The sequence below is a fragment of the Falco naumanni genome (genome assembly GCF_017639655.2).
Source record: "Falco naumanni isolate bFalNau1 chromosome 20 unlocalized genomic scaffold, bFalNau1.pat SUPER_20_unloc_1, whole genome shotgun sequence".
Taxonomy (NCBI): Eukaryota; Metazoa; Chordata; class Aves; order Falconiformes; family Falconidae; genus Falco; species Falco naumanni.
In genome coordinates, this window is record NW_024427345.1 from 65777 (window position 1) to 87171 (window position 21395).

At 61.5% G+C, this 21395-nt stretch overlaps 4 protein-coding genes across 5 annotated transcripts; 1 reads left to right on the plus strand and 3 right to left on the minus strand.

The window, feature by feature from the left end:
• The first annotated feature begins 879 nt into the window (after positions 1 to 879).
• Positions 880 to 5613, plus strand: DAZAP2 (DAZ associated protein 2). The gene is made up of 4 exons (XM_040581165.1): positions 880 to 981; positions 2388 to 2509; positions 2939 to 3181; positions 4288 to 5613. The coding sequence occupies exons 1-4, from the start codon at positions 969 to 971 to the stop codon at positions 4414 to 4416; spliced, it is 507 nt and encodes a 168-aa protein (XP_040437099.1). The 5' UTR covers positions 880 to 968; the 3' UTR covers positions 4417 to 5613.
• Positions 5614 to 7103: 1490 nt separating this feature from the next.
• On the minus strand, positions 7104 to 10731 carry LOC121081879 (small cell adhesion glycoprotein). 2 transcript variants are annotated; one of them, XM_040581187.1, is made up of 4 exons: positions 10367 to 10731; positions 7591 to 7660; positions 7384 to 7461; positions 7104 to 7301 (listed from the first exon to the last, which is right to left on the minus strand). In XM_040581187.1, the coding sequence occupies exons 2-4, from the start codon at positions 7616 to 7618 to the stop codon at positions 7129 to 7131; spliced, it is 279 nt and encodes a 92-aa protein (XP_040437121.1). In that variant the 5' UTR covers positions 7619 to 7660; positions 10367 to 10731; the 3' UTR covers positions 7104 to 7128. The 2 variants fall into 2 exon arrangements, with proteins under 2 accessions (XP_040437121.1, XP_040437120.1); XM_040581186.1 differs by lacking the exon at positions 10367 to 10731 and having other exon boundaries at positions 7591 to 8883.
• A 919-nt stretch (positions 10732 to 11650) lies between these two features.
• Positions 11651 to 17966, minus strand: BIN2 (bridging integrator 2). The gene is made up of 11 exons (XM_040581182.1): positions 17830 to 17966; positions 16681 to 16761; positions 16483 to 16537; positions 15159 to 15253; positions 14884 to 14979; positions 14695 to 14802; positions 14518 to 14603; positions 13540 to 13615; positions 13213 to 13295; positions 12213 to 12964; positions 11651 to 11845 (listed from the first exon to the last, which is right to left on the minus strand). The coding sequence occupies exons 1-10, from the start codon at positions 17905 to 17907 to the stop codon at positions 12346 to 12348; spliced, it is 1377 nt and encodes a 458-aa protein (XP_040437116.1). The 5' UTR covers positions 17908 to 17966; the 3' UTR covers positions 11651 to 11845; positions 12213 to 12345.
• Positions 17967 to 18576: 610 nt separating this feature from the next.
• Positions 18577 to 20926, minus strand: CELA1 (chymotrypsin like elastase 1). Its single transcript, XM_040581117.1, has 8 exons — positions 20487 to 20926; positions 20301 to 20383; positions 20087 to 20187; positions 19708 to 19833; positions 19479 to 19615; positions 19065 to 19210; positions 18830 to 18979; positions 18577 to 18718 (listed from the first exon to the last, which is right to left on the minus strand). The coding sequence occupies exons 1-8, from the start codon at positions 20758 to 20760 to the stop codon at positions 18701 to 18703; spliced, it is 1035 nt and encodes a 344-aa protein (XP_040437051.1). The 5' UTR covers positions 20761 to 20926; the 3' UTR covers positions 18577 to 18700.
• Positions 20927 to 21395: the final 469 nt, after the last annotated feature.

Genomic DNA, 21395 nt, shown 5'->3' on the forward strand with positions numbered 1-21395 from the left:
CCTAAGGCTCCCCTCACCCCTGGGGCCTCCCCACTAGTGCAGGCCCTGTCTACCCACCCCCCTCCCCCCCAGACCCTGCTTAGAGCCCCCACTTTACCCTGAGACCTACCTAAAGGTCCCACCCAGGCCTTCAGACCCCCCCCCCCCTCAGCTCTAGGGGCCACCTGCCACCCCCAACCCCCCAGCCCCACTTAGGGCCCCACATCACCCCACAGCCCTGCCTGCTCCCCACTCCTGCCTGGCGACCCCCACTCCAAATTAGATCCCCCCAGACCCTGCTTAGGGCACCCCCCTTCACACTGAGGCCTACCTAAAGTTCCCACCCAGGCCTTGCTTGAGGCCCCCCCACTTCAGCTCTAGGGACCACCTACCCCCCATCCTCCCCCTGTCATCCCCCCCCCCAAGGCCCTGCTTAGGGCCCCCCATCACCCCACAGCCCTGCCTGCTCCCCACTCCTGCCTGGGGACCCCCCCCCTCCACTCTAGACCCCCCCAGACCCTGCTCAGGGCCCCTCCTTCACCCTGAGGCCTACGTAAAGGTCCCACCCAGGCCTTCAGACCCCCACCACCTCAGCAATAAGGGCCACCTGCGCCGCCGCCGCCGCCGCCGCCGCCCCCCCCCCCCCCCCCCCCCCGCCCCGCCTGAGACCCACCTCCCACCCCCTTACTCCAGCCCTACCCCAGGATCTACCTGAGCCCCCACCACCCCCCCAAGCGCCACCCCTTCCCCTCGCACGGCCCCTTTAAGAGCGCGCAGCCCCGCCCCCAGGGCGCGATGACGTCAGGACGCAGCCTGCGCGCGGCTGCCGCTTCCTGCCCCCCTCCCCTCGGCCCCGCCCAGCGGCCCCCCCCGCCCCCCCCCCTCCCCCCCCCCCCCCCCCCCCCGCAGCGCCGCGGTGACACCGAGCAGGAAGCGCGCGGGGCGCGGGCAGAGCGGGAGCCGCCGCCGCCGGAGCCAGCGCCGCCGCCATGAACGGCAAAGGCAAGGCCGGGGGCGCGTCCCCCCCCCCGTCCCCCCGGCTGCCACCGACAGCCAACACCGCCCCCCTCCCCGCCCCCCCCCCCCCCCCCAGACCCCCTGGCCCCGGGACGCGGCGCCTTTAAGGGCGGCGCCGCAGCGCGTGACCGCGCGGGGCCGGGCGGCCAATGGGAGCGGGGCGGGGGGGCGGGAGCGCGGGTCGCCATGGAGCCGCGCGCCTCGGCCAGGCCTTTAACCCTGGGAGTGCCGGGCGGGGGGAGGGGCGGGACCCCCGCGCGTGAGGTGAGGGGTCCCCACGCCGTGCGGGGGGGCGAGGTGGGGGGAGAGACACCCCCCCCCTCCCCCTCCCCGCTGACGTGGGGGATCCTGCGGGTGACGTAAGGGGGACCCCGTTAGATGGGGGGGGGGGGGGGCGCTGAGATGGGGAGACCCCCCCGCCCCCACTGCTGACGTAGGATCCCCCAGAGGACGTAAGGGGGGACCCCGTTAGTTGGGGGAGGGCGCTGCGATGGGAGAGACCCCCCTGCTGACGTAGGGGATCCCCCAGATGACGTCAGAAGGCAAGGTGCAGGAGACCCCCTGGGTGACGTAATAGAAGGGGACACCCCCCCCCCCCCCGGGTGATGCAATGGGGGGGCTGTGGGGAGCCCCTACCCCGCGGGGGGGTCTCTCAGGTGCCATGAGGGGGCTCGGGGGGTGGGGGGAGGTTGGAGTGAGTGAGACACCTTTGTAACTGGGGGGGGAGGGAGGGGGGCAGCTGGGTCAGGGGGACCCCCCAGGGGACAACGTGTGTGTGTGGGGTGCAGCTGAGGGGGTTGAGACCCCCTGAAAGGTCCAGGATGGGGGGGGGGGCACCCAGGGGGGGCTGCTGTGGCCTAATGGGCTCCATTCTGGTAGCAGGGGGAGTACCCCAGGGGTGGGGGGTACCCCAGGATGGGGGGGCACCCAGGGGGGGCTGCCGTGGCTTAATGGGCTCCATCCTGGCAGCAGCGGGGGGTTACCCTGGAAGGGGGTACCCCAGGGGTGGGGGGTACCCCAGGATGGGGGGGCACCCACGGGGGGCTGCCGTGGCTTAATGGGCTCCATCCTGGCAGCAGAGGGGGGTTACCCTGGAAGGGGGTACCCCAGGGGTGGGGGGTACCCCAGGATGGGGGGGTACCCAGGGGGGGGCTGCCGTGGCTTAATGGGCTCCATCCTGGCAGCAGAGGGGGGTTACCCTGGAAGGGGGTACCCCAGGGGTGGGGGGTACCCCAGGGGTGGGGGGTACCCCAGGATGGGGGAGGGAGCAGGGTAGGGGACACCCATGGGCGGCTGCCGTGATAATTAACAAACGGGACTTTCCAAAGAATTAAGAATAATCAAAACTGACTGGTCGGCGGCTTCGGGCTGAACTTTCCTCCTTCCCGCAGGACAATACCCTACGCCGCCGTCCTTCCCGGTACAGCCGCCTGCCACCCCCCCGGTGTACCCCCAGACCGTGCCGCTCCCGCAGCCGCCGCCCTACACGGACGCCCCTCCGGCTTACTCCGAGGTGGGATGCTCCTCCAAAAGCTTTCTTGCCTTCTGAGACCCCCTCCTAAATTACAAAAAACCAAGTCATCGCTCCTCCGTGTAACTTCTTTTTTCTTCTCGTTGCCCCGGGGGACTCGCTCACCGCGGGTATCAGCGGTGGGCGCCCAGCATCCTGGTGGGAGATGGGAACTACCCGGTGCCGAACCTTCGGAGCCACGCCTGGCGTTAAGACAATAAATTTCGCTCATCTCTAGCCACAAATAATACGGATAATTATCTCTTAGATGGCTTCGTGCAGCCAGTGGGCAAAAAATGACCCTCGTGCAAGGAGGAGGGTGACAGTGGATGGGACAGTGATGCTGAGCGCAAAGAACAAGTCGCTCAGGTTCCTTGCATGGCTTTTATTTTATTTTTGTCTTTTTTTTTTTTTTTTTTTTTACCCCACCAGCTTTACCGCCCCAGCTTCGTGCCGCTGGGGGCTGCCACTGTGCCCACCATGTCTGCGGCGTACCCGGGCGCTTCTGTCTTCCTGCCCGTGGCCCAGTCCGTGGCCGTGGGTCCCATCAGCTCCTCGGTCCCGATGGCGTATTACCCCGTGGGACCCATGTACCCTCCTGGCTCAACGGTCCTTGTGGAAGGTGGCTTTGATGCTGGGGCGAGGTTTGGGGCTGGCGGAACACCCAGCATCCCAGTAAGTACCAACGTACCCCCCAAACCCCGTGTGCTTTGGCGTTGGAGGGTTGCAGGTGGTAGCCGGGGAGAAATGTCCTTTTATTTTCTGAGAAAAAACGTGTTTCTTACCCCATCCCTCATTGGGGATCCCTCACTGGGCCAGTACTAGCCCCAGTTTGGCTTGGGGGTCGTGGTATAACGTGCGTCAGAGGGAGGCACCTGATTTTCTCTGCCCCCAAACACTGAGCTGGCCTCTCCTTGTGCGGGAGGTTCCTGCTTCCCTGGACTTTCCCCCCGTGGCTCCTGGCCACGTGAAATTCTTGTTCTACAGCCCACGGGCTCCTCTGCGCAGGCAAAAAGCCCCGTGGGAGCTCTCCGAGGCGAGAGGGCAGCACATGGCCGAGCGTCTCCCATCGGCTCCGGGGCTCCGTCACCCTGTCAAGTGACGGGGACACACGGATGGGGGGGGTTTGGGGTCCCAGCAGCGAGCGATGGGGAGGTTTTGGGGTCCCGGCAGCAAGTGATGGGGACGTGGATGGGGAGGTTTTGGGGTCCTGGCAGCGAGCAATGGGGATGCAGATGGGGAGGTTTTGGGGTCCCGGCAGCGAGCGATGGGGATGAGGATGGGGAGGTTTTGGGGTCCCGGCAGCGAGCGATGGGGATGAGGATGGGGAGGTTTTGGGGTCCCGGCAGCGAGCGATGGGGATGAGGATGGGGAGGTTTTGGGGTCCCGGCAGCGAGCAATGGGGATGCAGATGGGGAGGTTTTGGGGTCCTGGCAGCGAGTGATGGGGATGCGGATGGGGAGGTTTTGGGGTCCCGGCAGCGAGTGATGGGGATGAGGATGGGGAGGTTTTGGGGTCCCGGCAGCGAGCGATGGGGACGCGGATGGGGAGGTTTTGGGGTCCCGGCAGCAAGCGATGGGGATGAGGATGGGGAGGTTTTGGGGTCCCGGCAGCGAGCGATGGGGATGAGGATGGGGAGGTTTTGGGGTCCCGGCAGCGAGCGATGGGGACGCGGATGGGGAGGTTTTGGGGTCCCAGCAGCCCGCAGCGGCGGCGTGTCAGCTCCTGCCATGGCGCTGGGCTCAGCTGTCCTCCCGCCTCCCCCTTCTCTGTTTTGCAGCCCCCCCCCGCCCGGCTGCCCCCCCAACGCCGCCCAGCTGGCCGTCATGCAGGGAGCCAACGTCCTGGTGACGCAACGGAAGGGCAACTTCTTCCTGGGAGGCTCAGACGGCGGCTACACTATCTGGTGAAGAAGGCAGGGGAAGGGGGGAGAGGGGGGGGGCTCCATTTGTGTAAGGAAAGACATCACATACTGTCAGCACTTCTCACGATGTAACTGCTTTAGTCCATATTAACCCGACGTCGCGGATGAGACACGCAGCGGTGAGGGGTCTCCCCGGGCTGGTGCCCGACCCTGCAGGCACCCGAAAACGAGCCAAGGGACGCTGGTGACGGTAGCGGCGCCGCTGTTTAAATGGGGGGGGGATTAATTAATTCACAGTGTGAACGTGAGCTCGGCAGTCCTGCCTCTTCGTTTCACCGGAGTAACACTGCTGTGGGGAGGGCGAGGGAGCGGGGCCGGTGCCATGCCGGTACCGCTGGCCCCAGAGCCGTGACCCCCCCAGGTTTCCCCCTCCCCAAAAGCAAAGGTGCTGGCTGGAAAAGCGAGGCAAAACTTGGGAGGGCACCGCCGCGCTTCCTTCGTCCTGACCTCGGGAGAGCGCATCCCTGGGAGCACCCCGTGCTCACGGTCACCCCCGTTTCCCTCTGGGAAGTTACGCGGCTGGCGTGTATCATGGGAATTTTTTTTTATACACTCCAAGTAATCTTGGATTTCTTTGCACATTAGATCTAATCAAAGCCAGGCTTTGGTGCCAGAAACACAATGCAACTCATCTTTGAACCTTTCATTCGATGCTAACTAGGCTTTTAGAACGACGCTTAATAAACAAACGTCTTTTTTTCTTTTTTTCTTTTTTTTTTTTTTTTTTTGAAACTCAACCTGGTGTCTTGACACCAAAACTCCTTCAGGCTGTTGTTCAGAGGGGCTGGTCACCATCTGCCCGAGGGTGTGTAACAACTGTCAATCAACACACAAATTAGCTTGGGTCGTGGGTTTTCCGGACACGTACTTCAGAAATGACTTGGGTATAATGAAGTCTTCGTAGGGTTAAGAAGAATATTTCAGGGATCCTCAATGTTTTGGGTTTTGTTTTGTTTCTGTTTTCTGACGAAAAAATATCAGATTCAAATATATTTTATCTCGAGGTTTCAGTTTAATCTAAATCTGTGTCTTGTATATGTTGTGTTTAACCATCCGACTGACTGTTATGAAAACGTTCAGCATTACGTCTCTCTCTGTATACACTGTGGTGCACTTAACTTGTGGATTTTTTTATACTAAAAAAAAAAAAAAAGTAGAATAAAGACTATTTTGAAAATTTGAACGAAGTAGCAGGTTTGCATCAGACCTCAAATAAAACCCCTTGGCTCCCGCCCACCGCAAGCCTTCGGGTTTCTTCACATATTTCCTCTTTGCTGCTATTTTATGAACTTCCTCCTGTTTGGGCTGTTTCTTTTTTCCCCTCCGGGTTTGGTTTCAAGGAAGAGCTGCCCCTCGAGGGGGGACGTCGAGCTGCTTCTTGCCTCATCTTTGCGCGGAGCAAAAGTGGAGGAAAGCCGGTGTCCCTGCCTGCTGGGTGAAGCAAACCTGCTCTGTGACTCATCTCACGATGCTTCTCGGGGCAGGGATGAGCATCCCGGCTGGCGGATGCCTCTGGGAGCAGGGATGAGAATCCCGGCTGGCGGATGCCTCTCGGAGCAGGGATGAGCATCCCGGCCGGCGGATGCCTCTCGGAGCAGGGATGAGCATCCCGGCCTACGGATGCCTCTCAGAGCAGGGATGAGCATCCCGGCTGGCGGATGCCTCTCGGAGCAGGGATGAGCATCCCGGCTGGCGGATGCCTCTCGGAGCAGGGATGAGCATCCCGGCCTACGGATGCCTCTGGGAGCAGGGATGAGCATCCTGGCCGGTGGATGCCTCTCGGGGCAGGGATGAGCATCCCGGCTGGCGGATGCCTCTCAGAGCAGGGATGAGCATCCTGGCCTACGGATGCCTCTCGGAGCAGGGATGAGCATCCCGGCCGGCGGATGCCTCTCGGAGCAGGGATGAGCATCCTGGCTGGCGGATGCCTCTCGGGGCAGGGATGAGCATCCCGGCTGGCGGATGCCTCTCAGAGCAGGGATGAGCATCCTGGCCTACGGATGCCTCTTGGAGCAGGGATGAGCATCCCGGCTGGCGGATGCCTCTGGGAGCAGGGATGAGCATCCCGGCCGGTGGATGCCTCTCGGAGCAGGGATGAGCATCCCGGCCGGCGGATGCCTCTCGGAGCAGGGATGAGCATCCCGGCCGGCGGATGCCTCTCGGAGCAGGGATGAGCATCCCGGCTGGCGGATGCCTCTCGGAGCAGGGATGAGCATCCCGGCCTACGGATGCCTCTCGGAGCAGGGATGAGCATCCCCACATCCGTAGGGTGCCATGGGGCTCCGAGTCGCACAATCCATCGGGCTGTGCTACATGTGTGCTTAACCTTAGTGTGGGTAAGTTGGAGGCTAATTAACCCACCCCTAAATCATCAGCGGAATAACTTCATTGTGGTGTGAGATAAGGGAAGGGAAAACATGAGCGACTCTTGGAGCGTTTGGTCACGGGTCTGTATTAGGAAGCACCGAAGGGAGGAGGTGGGGGATGGGGGCAGCCAGAGCGTGGCTGTGCCGGCTCTGCTGCGCTCCTTGCCCCGGCTCCGCAAAGCTCCGACACACACCTGTCGATTTTTCCTTTCATGGTTGGCTTAATAAATTAAGAAAAAAAAAACAAAATGGGGGAAAAAGCAGCTTGTAGATCCCCAACTCCAAGGAACTGAGCGACTGGGACCTGAGAGGTGGGTGCTGGAGCCGGCGGCTCAGATGAAATATTCTTCTTTCTCCTTGGCTGGAGCATCCTCCATCGGCAGCGCCACGTCGGGCTCCGCCACCGGCTGCTCGTAGGTGAGGTAGCTGCCTTTGTTTCTGTACAGGTAGACGATGATCACCACCAGCACCGTCAGCAGGGTGAGGAACACCAGCGTGATGACAACTGCCGGGGAGAGGAGCCGGGTTTAGCCGGTACTGAGCCGCCGCGCGGTGCCGGGGCTGGATGTGGCCCGGGGAGCCCCTACCTGCGATGAGCGCTGTGTTGGCGTCCTCGTGGAGCGGTGGGGTGTGAGCCTTCTTCAGGACGGGGGTTGTCAGCTCCTCTTCAGCAAACAGGGAGAGTGGAGAAGGTGAGGCTGGTGCTGAGCCGGCTCTGAGCCCGGTTTGAGCCCAGCCGGGGCACACGGTGGCCACGGGCGAGGGCTCGCCGAGGGTCACGGTGCTGCGCTCACCTGCGCTCCGAGGGTGCTGAGCCTCCATCGCATCAGCTTCCTGCAGGCGAAGCTCTGGGCTCCTTCCGAACTACCAAAAAAAAAAAAAAATAAAAGAATCAAAGTGATAAATTCCCCCGCAACCCCCCGAAGGGTGCAGCCGCCAGCTAATTAAAGCAGAGCTGTGGCGCTAATTAAAGCGGAGCTTTTATTGGGGCTGACGGGGAGGTTGCAGGTCACTCAAACTTCCAGAGCTTCCAACTGCCCGTGAATCCGTGCGGATGCTCCCGGCAGCATCCCGAGGGTGATGCCGCCGCTGCCGTTGATGCCGCCGCTGTGGTCACGTTTTCTTGTTTTCCCTGGAAAAAAGCAGCCCGAGGGGGGTGGGCAACCCTGGGAACCCCCCCAAAAACCGCGCTCTGCAATGGCTCCGGCACGAGTGACTCAGCGCCTCAGCGGGGACGTGGTGCCGCTAGATGTCAGGAGGGAAAAAAAAAAAAAGAAAGAAAAAAAAATTTTAAAAATAAATGTGGGAAATGACCCGCGGGAGCATGGCAGTGGGCCAGCACCGCGGAGCTGGGAGCCGTGCCGCACCGCCAGGATGCATCTCACCAGGCTGGGGGATGCTAACCCCGACGTGACCTCCCAGATTTTGGCATCAGGATGAATTTCGGGGGGTCTGGCCCTGCCCCGGTGGCCTCCCGGTGCCCCCAGGACTCAAAACCTCCCCGACCGCAGTGGGGTTGGCTTTGCAGCGAGACTGGAGTGCGAACGCTCGTGGAGAGGTGGGATGCTGGGAAAACAGTTTCCCCCCTTCCCAGCGGCAGGAACAGAGGGGGGACCCCTCCCCACCCACCGGCACCCCAAATCGCTGGCCCTGTCCACACAGCAACTGGCACGAGCTGCCAGCTCGTTAAACCCGGCTTTGCATTAACACAGCTTTGCATTAAACATGGGTTTGCTTTAAACCCGGGTTTTGCTTTAAACCCTTTTTGCATTAAACATGATTTTGCTTTAAACCCAGCTTTGCATTAAACAGTTCTTGCTTCAAACCCAGCTTTGCTTTAAACATGATTTTTGCTTTAAACATGGGTTTTGCTTCAAGCCCAGCTTTGCATTAAACAGTTTTTGCTTCAAAACCCAGTTTAAACACGGGTTTTGCTTCAAACCCAGCTTTGCATTAAACACGGGTTTGCTTTAAACATGATTTTTGCTTTAAAGTCAGTTTTCTTTCAAACCCAGCTTTGCTTTAAACAGTTTCTGCTTTAAACCCAGCTCTGCTTTAAACGTGAGTTTTGCTTCAAACCCAGCTTTGCATTAAACATGATTTTTGCTTTAAACATGGTTTTTGCTTTAAACCCAGCACTGCTTTAAACATGAGTTTTGCTTCAAACCCAGCTTTGCATTAAACATGATTTTTGCTTTAAACATGATTTTTGCTTTAAACCCAGCTCTGCATTAAACCCAGTTTTTCGTTCAAATCCAGCTTTGCATTAAACCCTTTTTTTGCCCCAAACCCAGCTCTGCCGTGATGCCCACCGGGCAGCAATGCCGGGTGTCGGGGGGAGGGAGGGGGGGCGACACGTGTGGCAGGAGCTGAGCGGACCCATCCCCCCCCCCGGCAGCTTCAAAGCAAAAAACGGGTGAAAAGGCCCCAACCCCTCAAAACTGGGATTGAAGAGGAAAGAGGAAAAGGTGCCACTCGGTGGGAAGGGAGTGGTGCCACCGGGAGCCTCGGGAAGCGTTGGGCATCGCTGGTGGGAAATACAAACTCGTGCCGTGCCCACAGCGCCTGCACAATCCTGGGACTCAGCAAAGGTTTAAACCAAATCTTCAATTTAAAGACTTGATTCAGCATCAAAACGCCGGTGACCGTGGAAGCAAAGCTTGGCACGTTGCATCCCGGGGAAGGATACTCTGGCCAGGTACCCCCGGATGCTCCGGCTGTGTACCCCTGGATGCTCCACCCGTGTACCCTCGGATGCTCTGCCTGGGTACCCCTGGATGCTCCAGCTGGGTACCCCCGGATGCTCCAGCCGGGTACCCCCGGATGCTCCGGCCACGTAGCCCTGGATGCTCCACCCGTGTACCCTCGGATGCTCCGCCTGGGTACCCCCGGATGCTCCAGCCGGTACCCCCGGATGCTCCAGCCAGGTACCCCTGGATGCTCCACCCACATACCCTTGGATGCTCCGCCTGTGTAACCCCGGATGCTCTGCCTGGGTACCCCTGGATGCTCCAGCTGGGTACCCCCAGATGCTCCAGCCGGGTACCCCTGGATGCTCCACCCGTGTACCCTCGGATGCTCCAGCTGGGTACCCCCAGATGCTCCAGCCGGGTACCCCTGGATGCTCCACCCGTGTACCCTCGGATGCTCCAGCTGGGTACCCCCGGATGCTCCAGCCAGGTACCCCTGGATGCTCCACCCATGTACCCTCGGATGCTCCAGCCGGGTACCCCTGGATGCTCCACCCATGTACCCTCGGATGCTCCAGCTGGGTACCCCCAGATGCTCCAGCCAGGTACCCCTGGATGCTCCACCCGTGTACCCTCGGATGCTCCGCCGGGTAACCCCGGATGCTCTGCCTGGGTACCCCTGGATGCTCCAGCCAGGTACCCCTGGATGCTCCACCCGTGTACCCCCCGGATGCTCCAGCCGGGTACCCCTGGATGCTCCGCCCGGGTACCCCCTCGCTGCTTCTCCATCATGGGAGGCAACTCACCAAAACCAACAGGGAATTTGCCCCGTGCCCCACGCCGTGGAAAACTACGGGATATTCCGCAGGGCCAGGGTTACCTTGGTGGGCCGGGATCCAGCCGAGCTCCGAGCCTCCGGGCATCCAGCGGCTGCGCTGGGGGGCTGGCAGGGGGTGAGTCACTTCCCCCGTGCACGGGATCCATCCGGATCGCCATGTGTTTTTTAAAGTGACGCAGGGGTTGTGAAAAAACCACCCACCCATCATCTTCCTCATTCCTGCTCCCAGGCCAAGTCGCTCAAGAGCCGTTCCCACACGGAGCCCTCCCCGCCCCCCGGGGCGCAGGCGGCTGCCGGGGATGCTCGGCGGTGCCTTCATGGCCCCCCCAGTCCCAGTCCCAGTCCCAGTCCCAGTTCCTGTGCCTATTCCCAGGGGATGGAGGATGGGTTGAGCAAACCGGCCCTGCCGCCTGCTCGTCCCCGTTTCTCTTCTGTCACCCCAGGTCCCCCCAGAGCGTTTGCTCTCCCCTGCCCCCTGCTCAGCTTTCCCGATGGATTTTCCTCCTTCTGCCTCTCGCTGCAGGACGATCCGGACTTTTCCCTTCCCACCCACCTGGAACCCAGCTGGGAAACACCCGGCTGAGGACCCGCATTCCGGCTTCTCCCCGAAACCCGCCGCGCTTGGGCATCTCCCACCGCACAACTCCGTTACCTCTGGGTGCAAATCCCACGCAGCCCAACCCCCCCCCCCCCCCCCCCCCGACCTCCTGGGAAAGGGCGGATTTTCCGGGGGGCCCCAAGAGCCCCGTGTGTGTCCGTGTGTCCCCCCAGCTCCTACCTGCGCCCGCCGTGCCGGGGCTCACGGTGCCGGCACCATGTGCGGCTCCCAGTCTCGCCCAGGCGAAGGCGTTGCCTTTTTCCTGCCTCACCTTTCCAGTCCGGCTGCAACGGCGATAAAAATCCAGGAATTCCTTCCCCGGGATCCCTCCCCCGGGATCCCACCGGCTTGTGCGGAGCCAGCCCAGCACCGGGCACCAGCGCGGCGACAGGCTTTTGCTTTGATATAAGGGAATTTTGCAGCGTGGGGTGGGGGTAAAATTGGGGTGTGTTTGGGTTTTTTTTTGTTGTTTTTGTTTTTTTTTTTTTTTTTTTTTTTCCGCATGGCAGTGCGTTTTCTGGGAGCTGGAGAAACCGGCTTGACACCTTCGCCCTGAGTCACGGCGGCGCTGGGTGCGTGGGGAGAAGAAGAACGGGACAAGTCCCTCCCACCCCTGGTGGGAGCCACCCATGGGTGAGACCCCACCGCGCCCCCCGCAGCTCCCCCAGCCGGGGGGCTCTTGCAGGATGGAGCTTTGCCCCCCGCCAGCACCGTCGCCCCCCTCTCGCTGCTCTCTCAGCCTTTATTTCCAACAGGACGGGGGGTGGGATGCGCGGGACGGTTACACAAAGGGGATCTGGTGGCACCGCTGGGTGCCCGCTCACAGTGGGGTGAGGGTCTCGAGGGGGTCTTGGGGGGAGGTTGGTGCTGGGGGGGGGGTCCTGGCTCACGTCCTGCTCCGGCGTCCCCTCGCAGCCTTGTTCCTGGGAGGCACACAGAGGTGGTGCTGAGCCGGGGGGGGATGGAGACCGTGTGGTTCCATTCAATGGGACCCATGGAGGACTGAGTCTGGCTGGGGGGGGGGCAGGGGGTCCCCGCGGTGCTGCTGCATCTGTCTCAGCTGGGGACCCCAGGGGGGACACCCACCCCCACCCCGTGCCGGGGGCCAGATCCAGCCCTATCTGCCAGCAGGGGAGCGGTGCACTGGGCTGGATTTATCCAAGGGGTGATGCCCCCCCAGCCCCACCAGGTGCCCCCCAACAAGCTGGGCACCTCCTTAACATCCCGGGGCAGGGATGCGGCCCCCACCATGGCATCGCCCCCTGCCCGCTGGCCCCAGAACTTTCTCACCTGTGCTTTGGCCACCTGCGGCTCGATGTCCATCACCTCCACGCTGCCCTCGCTGCCCTCGGAGTCGCTGTCCCCATCGGTGGCACTGCCGTGTGGGCACGGCTCCGGGCACACCGCTGCTGGACCGGGGGCATCACCGGGGCTGGCCGGGGCTGGGGGTGGTGACCCCCCGGGCTGTGCCTGCCCCCCGCCGTCGGTGGCCGTGCCATCTGGCTGATGGGGGTCCCCTACGGTGGCCGGGGCTTCGCTCGCCCCCACCCCAGCTCTTCCCGGCTCCGGTGGCGCGGTGCCGGCAGCCTGGGCAATGGCCTTGGATAAAATCAGCGACGCCAGGGAGGTGGCGATGGCCTCTGCCCCCCCCAGGCGCCCCGCTGGCAGCCCCCGCCGGCCCCGCACCCCGGCTCTCGGTGCCCGTGGGGGACTCGGCATGTGGCCCCGCGGATGTCACCGGTGTCCCCGGCTCGTGGGACGGTGCTTCGGGGCTGGGGTCGGGCTCTGGGGGGTCCTCGCTGGAGATCGACGCCGTCTCCGATAGGGACCCACCGCTGGCGGGTGAAGCGGGGGGTGGGCCAGGGACGGTGACCCCCGGCTCCCCGTTGGAGATGGCATCGGTGGCACCGTCACCCGCCGCAGGGGACTCTGCCATCGCCTCCTCTGCTTCCACCGCAGGCTCCCGGGCCAGTGCCCTCCCCGGGCAGGGGAACATGGGCGGGGGGCTCACCGGCGAGGAGATGACCAGCGACCGCCGATTGCTGTATGGGGGGGGACAGCGGGGGTTAAGCCCCCCACAGGCATCACCCCTGGGGACACATGGTGGTGGCCCCAGCTCCGGTGACGCTCCCCCAGCCAGCACCATCAGCAAACAGCCCCAGTTAATTAACTCAGCACCACCAAAGCACCCTCAGCCCGGCGGCGGGCGGCGCTTGCCCATCTGTAGGTCTGGGGGTCCGGGGGGGGCAATTTGGCCACTGGAAGCCCCCCACGGCCCCCCACCCATTACCTGGGGACACCTTTGACGATGAAGACCTTGCTGGAGTGCTGCTTGTCCAGCGTGCTCATCACCTCGTAGAGGTCACGGTTGAGCTGCGAAGGGGGACATGGGGGGAGAAACGGGTCAGAGGGCCCCCCCCAGTGCCACCAGAGGGGCCTCCCCAGTCCCACCATCACCCAGCAGCACCCCAAACACCCCTGAGCTGCTCTCAATTATTAAATCAGCAGCGACGCTTGGAGGTGGATGGGGGGCGTTGGCGGGGGGCACCCAGCGATGGCTACGAGGTGGGGGGGGGGAGGGGAGGGGTGTTGTGGGGTGCTGCCTGGCCCCCCCCACCTTGCTCATCTCCTTGTAGAAGACGTCACGGAGGTTGGAGATGTTCTGGAAGATGGTCACGTAGCAGGCAATGCGGCTGGGGGGGGAACACAGCGGGGGGGCTGGGGGGGGCTTGGGGGTGCTGAGCACCCCGCCGGTGAGCACCCACCCTCGGGGTCCCCTGGGCATGGGGACGGCGAATGACCCCTTGGCGGGGGACAAGGTGGCCCTGGACATTTGTCCCCAGGGCCACTCCGCTGTGGTGATGGTGCTGCCGCCTCCCGGCTGTCACAGCCGCGTGGCCAGTGTCCCTGGGGACCACCAGCCCCCCCTCCCCGCAGTGGCCTTTTGGGGGAACCCCCCACTTCTTCCTCACCGGGGGGGGAGGGGCACCCACCCGCTGGCACCTGCGCCCAGCCCGAGGCCCAGGGCTCAGTGACTGGGTGTGGGGACCGTGATGTCCCCCAGCCCCACGATGTCCCCCAGCCCCCATAGCACCTCCCAGCCCCGTGACGTCCCCCAGCCTTCGTGGCACCCCACTCAGTGACTGGGTGTGGGGACCGTGATGTCCCCCAGCCCCACGATGCCCCCCAGACCCCATGGCACCCTCCAGCCCCTGTGGCACCAGCCTTGCAATGCCCCCCAGTTCCCATGATGGCCCCCAGCCCCCGTGATGCCCCCCAGCCCCTGTGACGCACCCCCAGCCCCGCAATGACCCCTGGCCCCGCGATGACCCCCAGCCCCTGTGACACCCCCCAGTCCCACGATGCCCCCAACCCCCATGACACCCCCCATCCCCGCGATGACCCCCAGCCCCTGTGACACCCCCCAGCCCCACGATGCCCCCAGCCCCCATGACATCCCCCATCCCCGCGATGACCCCCAGACCCTGTGATACCCCCCAGCCCCCATGATGCCCCCCAGCCCCACGATGCCCCTCAGCCCCTGTGACGCCCCCAGCCCCCGTGACGCCCCCAGCCCCCGTGACGCCCCCAGTACCTGCCATACAGAACCGGCAGCTCCTCCCGCAGGTCCCTGTTCAGGTCTTCGAACACCGCCTGGGCTTTGTTAAACTCCTCCTCGGCCTGCGGGGGGGGGGGGGGAAGGGGGGGCCATGGCTTTGCAGCCAGGGCCGTGGGGGGCTTCCCCGGGCAGGGGTCCCGTGAGAAGCTGGACCTTGGCAATTTTCGCCTCGTCCTTCTTCTTGGCGCTTTGCAGAGCTTCCAGGTGGTGCCGGGCGCTGTCGTAGTCCACCAGCTTACGGCCCCGCTTGGCGATGCGCTCCTGGGGGGGGGGGGGGGGGGTGTGTGAGCCAGAACCCAGCCCCCCAGCCCCATCACGTCCCTCCCATCCCCCAGTGGGTACCTTAAAGTCCCCAAACTGGGCCAGGTAGTTCTCCATCAGGCGCAAGGCTTGGTCAGCCAGCTTCGCCTCGTAGTCATCCCACAGGAGGTCATTGCTCTGCGGGGTGGAAAACGGGGGGGGACAAGGATGGAACGCCTGGGTGTGCCCCCCCCCGCCACCCCTCCAGCTGTACGTGCTGGGCTGCATCCCCAGGGACCCCCCCGCCGGGCTCACCGCCCCCCCCCCCCCAGGCTCAAAGGGGACCCGTGGGGACAGGGGGGGCGTTGGGGGCTCACAGCTGCGATGGCTTTCAGCTCCTCGTGGCCGTCCCAGGCGGGGCTGTAAATCTCCTGCAGCGTTTCGGCCACTTTCCGGGAGCTCTCGTGCATCACTGTGGCGTGGCCAGCGCACGCAGAAAGAGAATTGTTTATTTATTACTACATTGCATTATTTATCATTAAATAATTTTAATTATTTATTATCATTTTTTATTATGTATCATCATTGACCATTGATTATTCTTTACCGTCCATCATCTGTTCTTTACCACTATTTATTCTTTATCATCGATTGTCTGTCCTTTACCGTCGACTATTTAATCTTTACCGTCGATTCTTTAATCTTTACTGTCGATTGTCTGTCCTTTACTGTCGACTATTTAATCTTTACTGTCGATTGTCTATTCTTTACCGTCGATTCTTTAATCTTTACTGTCGATTGTCTGTCCTTTACCATCGACTATTTAATCTTTACCGTCGACTATTTAATCTTTACTGTCGATTGTCTGTCCTTTACTATCGACTATTTAATCTTTACCGTCAATTGTCTGTCCTTTACCATCAACTATTTAATCTTTACCATCGACTATTTAATCTTTACCATCGACTATTTAAACTTTACCGTCGATTGTCTGTCCTTTACCATTGACTATTTAATCTTTACCGTCGACTATTTAATCTTTACTGTTGATTGTCTGTCCTTTACTATCGACTATTTAATCTTTACCGTCAATTGTCTGTCCTTTACCATCAACTATTTAATCTTTACCATCAACTATTTAATCTTTACCGTCGACTATTTAATCTTTACCGTCGACTATTTAAACTTTACCGTCGATTGTCTGTCCTTTACCATTGACTATTTAATCTTTACCGTCGACTATTTAATCTTTACCATCGACTGTTTAATCTTTACCGTCGACTATTTAATCTTTACCGTCGACTATTTAAACTTTACCGTCGATTGTCTGTCCTTTACCATCGACTATTTAATCTTTACCGTCGACTATTTAATCTTTACCATCGACTGTTTAATCTTTACCGTCGACTATTTAATCTTTACCGTCGACTATTTAATCTTTACCGTCGACTATTCAATCTTTACCATCGACTATTTAATCTTTACCGTCGATTGTCTGTCCTTTACCATCGACTATTTAATCTTTACCGTCGACTATTTAATCTTTACCATTGATCGTCTGTCCTTTACCATCGATTCTTTAATCTCTACCATCGATTATCTGGTCTCTATTATTTATTAACTACTATTCATTAACACTGGTAGGCAGACCGGGCTGCAGCCACCTGCCCCGGCAGCCCCCCGCGCCCCCCGGCTCCGTACCTCTCACGGCGCCCAGGAAACCCTTCAGCTCCTTGTAGAGTTTGTTTCCTTCGTTCTGCAAAGCACCGCGGTGAGGGCCGGGGGCTTGGAGCCGTTCCCGGGAGCCCACCAGGGATGGAGGGACCCCAGGGGGCAGCGGGGCCAGGGGATGGGGTGGGGGTGTCCCCGTGCCCCCCCTTCCCCGCGTCCCCCTGCAACCTGCTGCAGCTGGAAGTTGTAGGCGCTTTGCTCAAACTGCTCGTCTTTGGTTTCCACTGTTTTCCCCAATTTTTGCAAAACCTGGGATGGAGAAAGATGGAGCCGTGGGACCAGCCACTGGCCCTGGGCTCGGCGCTGCCCCCCGGGCGCTACCCTGGGTGGGGAGCAGGGCTGACCCCCACCGAGCCCCTCGTGGGGGGGCACCAAGGGGCCAGCAGGGGTTTGGATGGGGAATGCAAAAATTTGATGCCTCCCTGGGTGCTTTTATTTTTTTAGTGGAAAACGGTGACTTTTTGGGTGCTGACCCATCACGGCACCCTACGGAACCACGGGTGCAGCCTGTGCACCCCGAAGCACCCAGGTGGGGGGCTGTGGGGGCTGTGGGTGCTGGTGCTGCTGCTGCTGAGGATGAGGATGGGCTGAGGCCGAGGGCAGCTCCCGTGCCCCCCGGCAGGAGCGCGGCGAGGCCAGGGCTGTGTCCGATGGAGCTTTGGGGTGTCCAGGCTGAGCGTGAACCCCCGGGAAGCGGCGGGGGCCTGGCCCGGGCTGATACGGCCACGCCGGAGCCCAAATTAGCACCGAGCCCCAGCCAGGAAACCCAAGGGCCCATGGGTTTGGCGGGGTGGGGGTGGGGGGGGCTTTGCACGGCCCCCAAAATGGGAACCACCGCTGGCTTTACAGGGCAAAGGGATGCCCCGGAGCCACCCCAAAACTGCCAAAATCGCCCCGTTTCTGCCCACTTCCGCAGCCCTTCCCCCTCGCTTCCTGTGCAGCGACGCTGGCGTCCCCGGGCCTGTCCCCATGCCGGGTCCCGCTGGGGACTGTCACCTCCAGCCAGCCCCGGGGACCCCGGGCCAGCAGCCCACCAGCCCCCCAGCACCTCCGGAAGGCGTTTTGGGTGGAAAAAGCCCATTTTTAGAGAATCCAGTGGCCGCCAAAACACCGTGGGGCCTTGGGGGCCACGTCAACCCCAGCACCTTGGAGTGATGGGGACATCGACCCCGACGTGCCCAAATCAACACCCCGCGAGCACCCGGGGTGCCCAGCAGTGCTCGCTGTGCCACCCCCTCAGCCCCGCAGCAGGGAAAAAGGAGAGAATAAAATAAAAATCAAGGATCGGGGGGAGGGGGGGCTGGGCATCGCCCCTACCTTCTCCTGTGCCCGGCTGAAGTGTTTCTGGACCTGCTTGGCGAAGAGCCCGGCTCCACCGCCCCTGCCCTCTGCCATGGCTGCAGCCCGGCTCCGCTCGCGGCCGCACGCTGCGGTTTGATGTTTTCGGCGGAGGAAGTTCGAGGCGAGGCAGCTGCCGGCATCCGCTGAGCACCCGGGCACCCCCACCGCGTCCTGCCCCCCCCCCAAAGGCTCCCCCCTGCGCCCAGCGGCACGGGTGGGCCAAGGGGGTGACGAGAAACCGCGTCCTCATGGTTCTTCCATGGGGGTTTGGGTTTGGGGTGCAAAGTTTGGGTTTGGTGCCGGGATTTGGTGCCGGTGCTGGGCGGGGGTTGGCATGGCCGGTGCTCCAGGATGCGGCCATGGGGCAAGACAGTAACAGCCGCCCCGTTCCACATCCCCCATTGGTTTTGGAAGAGAAACGGAGTGAATGGCAGGGAAAAAAATCCCAACTAGATCCCCCCGTGCCATCCCGGATCCCCCCTGCATCCCCAAGGAGCTGCGCTGCTGCCCGTGAAGAGGATTTGCAGCATTTTCCCCCTTTTCCGTTATCCTAAGGAATTTCCGGCTGCCCTGAAAGCTTTTCCTTGTGGCAGTTTCCTAAGGTGCGAGGAAGAGGAGGGACGCGGCCCAAGGGATGCTCTGGAAGATGGAAGGGGAAAAGGATGCTGAGGGTTGGGAGAGGAGGGATTGCTGGGCTGCTGGGCAAAGCACCCACCAGTGCGCTGGAGAGAGGAAATGATTTTATTGCCCCCAGCTAATAAAATTATTTTTGTAAACCCCCAAAGTCCAAAAGGTGGGGGAAGAGGATGTTCATCGCTTGGGCTGGGGATCAGGTTCTTCTCCTGCCTCAGTTCTGGGCCATCACCTGCGAGGGGAAGGACGGGAATGGCTGAGCCAGGGGGCCAGAGCCGACCCATCGGTGCAACGATCACGCCCGGTCTCAGCCCCCCGGGCCCGCGCCCTGCCGACGCCTTACGTTGGTCATCCAGGAGATGTAGGCAGACACGCGGGTGAAGACGGTGGGTTTGTTCTTGACGTTGCAGCCCAGGCTAGAGACGAAGCTGGTGACGCCATGGACCTGGTACTGCCCGTTCACCGCGCAGTGGAGGGGACCGCCCGAGTCACCCTGCCGGACCAAGGAACCCCAGTGAGATGGGAGGGATGGGAACGCCGGTGGGATGGTGGGGAGAAGCGGGATGCCGCAGCCGTACCTGGCAGCCGGAGCGGACGCCGTCACCGCCGGCGCAGACCATGGTGGTCTTGACTGTGGAGCCCCAGTAGGACGGGCTGGAGCAGATCTGGTGGTCCACCACGGGCAGGGGCGCCTGCATCAGGACGCTGGAGAGTTGCCCGTTGGCTGCACCCAACGAGCGCCCATCAATACCCTGCGAGGTGTGACAACCCCCCCGTGCCACAGCCGAGCCCACAGCCACCACCGAGCCCCTTGTCACGCATCAAATCCCCCCACCCTCTGGTACCCCCCCCCCCCCCCGGATGCCATGCCCTGAGCAAAGCCCTGCATAATGCCTCCTGGGACCTCGAAGGGCTTAAAAATATTGTTCAGGTCCCCCCTTCTCCCACAGTTTTGGGGGACTGAGGGTCCACGGCGCCCTGCCAGCACTCACTGCGGGTGAGACCCCAGCCCGTGATGTAGCAGGGGTATTTGTTGGGCAGGATGGAGCCCTCCTGGGGCAGGGCCGCCAGCTGCACGTAGCTGTTCAGGGTGGCGGAGCTGGCCAGGCGGATCAAGGCGATGTCGTAGCTGGTGAGAGGAGGGAAAGGGTGTTGCAGGGACCCACCCCCTTCCCAGTGATGCTCCCCCTCCCCTCAAATCCCCCTCCCCACACACGTTACCCCCCAGCAACGTTGTTGCTGTTCCAGTAGGGATGAATGATGATCTTGCTCACGCTGAAGACCTGCTCTTTGCCATCGTTTGAGTAGAGGTTGTGCTCGCCAGCCACAACACGGAAGTTCAAGTTACTGCCGGCAAGACAAAAAACCACAGGATCAGGCCCCGAATTACGATTATTTCAAGAGGGAGTTGATATCAAAATGATTGATGCAAGAAGATGCTCCCAGAGATGGTCCATGTAACCCCTTGATGGGGGACCAGCAGGGACCTTCAAGGACTGCTGCTCCCTGTGCTGGGGCAGCCCAGATTTCTCCTTGGAAAGGTTTTTGGTGGAAAATGGCTTTTCCAGGAGAGGAAGGTGGGGGGCCCACGCCTGCTCACCGATCCACACAGTGGGCTGCCGTCATCACCCAGTTCTTCCGGATGAGGGACCCACCGCAGGTGTGACGCCAACTGCCACTGGAGTAATACTGGAGGGAAATCTGGGGAGGGGAGGGGGTGTAAGACATGGGGGGGGTGGTGGTATCCTACCGCATGGTCCTGGCAGGGTGAGACCCCCCCTGGGATTTACTGGGTGACCCCAGGAAGGACCCACCTGGGAGGGCCAGGCGTGGGAGCGCGCCTCGGTCCCACCAACCACCCGCTGCACCCCATCGAGGTCCTGCTCGGAGCAGCGTCCTGCGGGACAGAGGATGGGGAGGGGGGGGTGGGGGGAGGTGAGTCGCAACCAGGGGGGTTGCCACCGGCTAATGAGGCTGAGGGCTTCCCGCAGAGGACGCACCGCAGAGGGCGAGGGCGGCGAGGAGCACGAGCTGCAGCATCATCGTGGACCGTGGCGGAGCTCGGTCTGTGGCGGGGGCTGCACCGCCGGCGGCTTTAAAGGGGACGGAGGCGGGATGGGAAGAAACCCAGGTGGCACCGAGCTGCCTTGGTCCCTCTTCCAAAACATACGCGGCCACGAAGGTCAGGGCTGCAGAACCCTGGGTGCAGCCCAAGGTCCCCTCGGCTTCGGGCAGGCAGCGCCAATCCCCGGGCAGAGGATGCAGCTCTCGCATCCTCCTCTTCCGCGCATCTCTGGCAACGCCGCTGGGTTCCTCCCAGCCTCCAGCCCCACGGATGCCCCAGCTGCAGCTTTTGCGTTGCTCTTACCTGTGGGATGCCTCCCAAGAGGTTTTTCTGACACACCAACGGTGACTGCATTGCCACCGGGCTGGGGAACGAGAGGAAAATGCAGGGCAAGACCCCCACCCCCTCAAAAAAACCCCACCCAGCACAGCCAGGGGAGCAGCCACAACCCCCACAGGACATTATTTTGAGGTTCAATGAAATACCAACATGGTTTGTAAGAAAAAAACCTGATTTCTGGCCAAAAGTTTTCCCCCCTCCCCCCCCCCCCCCCCCCCCCCCCCCCCCCTTTAAAAAGCAAGTGAGGCTGTTCTGGGACGGGGGGCAAACCCGCAGCACCGAGGTTTTCACTCCACGGATAGAGCAGCTGCTGGAAAACAGCATTTGCAGCAGCGGTGATTATCAGTTCACATGGAAAAAAAAAAAAAAGAAAGAAAGAAAACCTACACCTGCTGCATTTCTGCTTTTATCTCTAAGAAAAACATAAGATTTCACTGGGAAAATGGTCCCCAAATAATCACGTATTTATCAGCACAGGAGGGAACACAGCGAGGGACAGCAGTGA

Bases quoted from the DNA above. Each gene is read 5' to 3' on its own strand.
- CELA1 (XM_040581117.1), bottom strand. From the start codon at position 20,760: ATGCGAGAGCTGCATCCTCTGCCCGGGGATTGGCGCTGCCTGCCCGAA. The intron at 20,188-20,300 runs GTGGGTCCTTCC...TCCCCTCCCCAG, and splicing joins CCCACGCCTGGCCCTCCCAG to ATTTCCCTCCAGTATTACTC. The intron at 19,211-19,478 runs GTGAGTGCTGGC...CGTTGGGTGCAG, and splicing joins GGGCTGGGGTCTCACCCGCA to CCAACGGGCAACTCTCCAGC.
- DAZAP2 (XM_040581165.1), top strand. The intron at 2,510-2,938 runs GTGGGATGCTCC...TTACCCCACCAG, and splicing joins CCCCTCCGGCTTACTCCGAG to CTTTACCGCCCCAGCTTCGT. The intron at 3,182-4,287 runs GTAAGTACCAAC...CTGTTTTGCAGC, and splicing joins GCGGAACACCCAGCATCCCA to CCCCCCCCGCCCGGCTGCCC.
- BIN2 (XM_040581182.1), bottom strand. From the start codon at position 17,907: ATGGCAGAGGGCAGGGGCGGTGGAGCCGGGCTCTTCGCCAAGCAGGTC. The intron at 15,254-16,482 runs GTACGGAGCCGG...GCCACGCCACAG, and splicing joins TTTCCTGGGCGCCGTGAGAG to TGATGCACGAGAGCTCCCGG. The intron at 12,965-13,212 runs GTAATGGGTGGG...CCCCCCATACAG, and splicing joins ATCGTCAAAGGTGTCCCCAG to CAATCGGCGGTCGCTGGTCA.
- LOC121081879 (XM_040581187.1), bottom strand. From the start codon at position 7,618: ATGGAGGCTCAGCACCCTCGGAGCGCAG. The intron at 7,462-7,590 runs GTGAGCGCAGCA...TGTTTGCTGAAG, and splicing joins TCAGCACCCTCGGAGCGCAG to AGGAGCTGACAACCCCCGTC. The intron at 7,302-7,383 runs GTAGGGGCTCCC...TCTCCCCGGCAG, and splicing joins CAACACAGCGCTCATCGCAG to TTGTCATCACGCTGGTGTTC.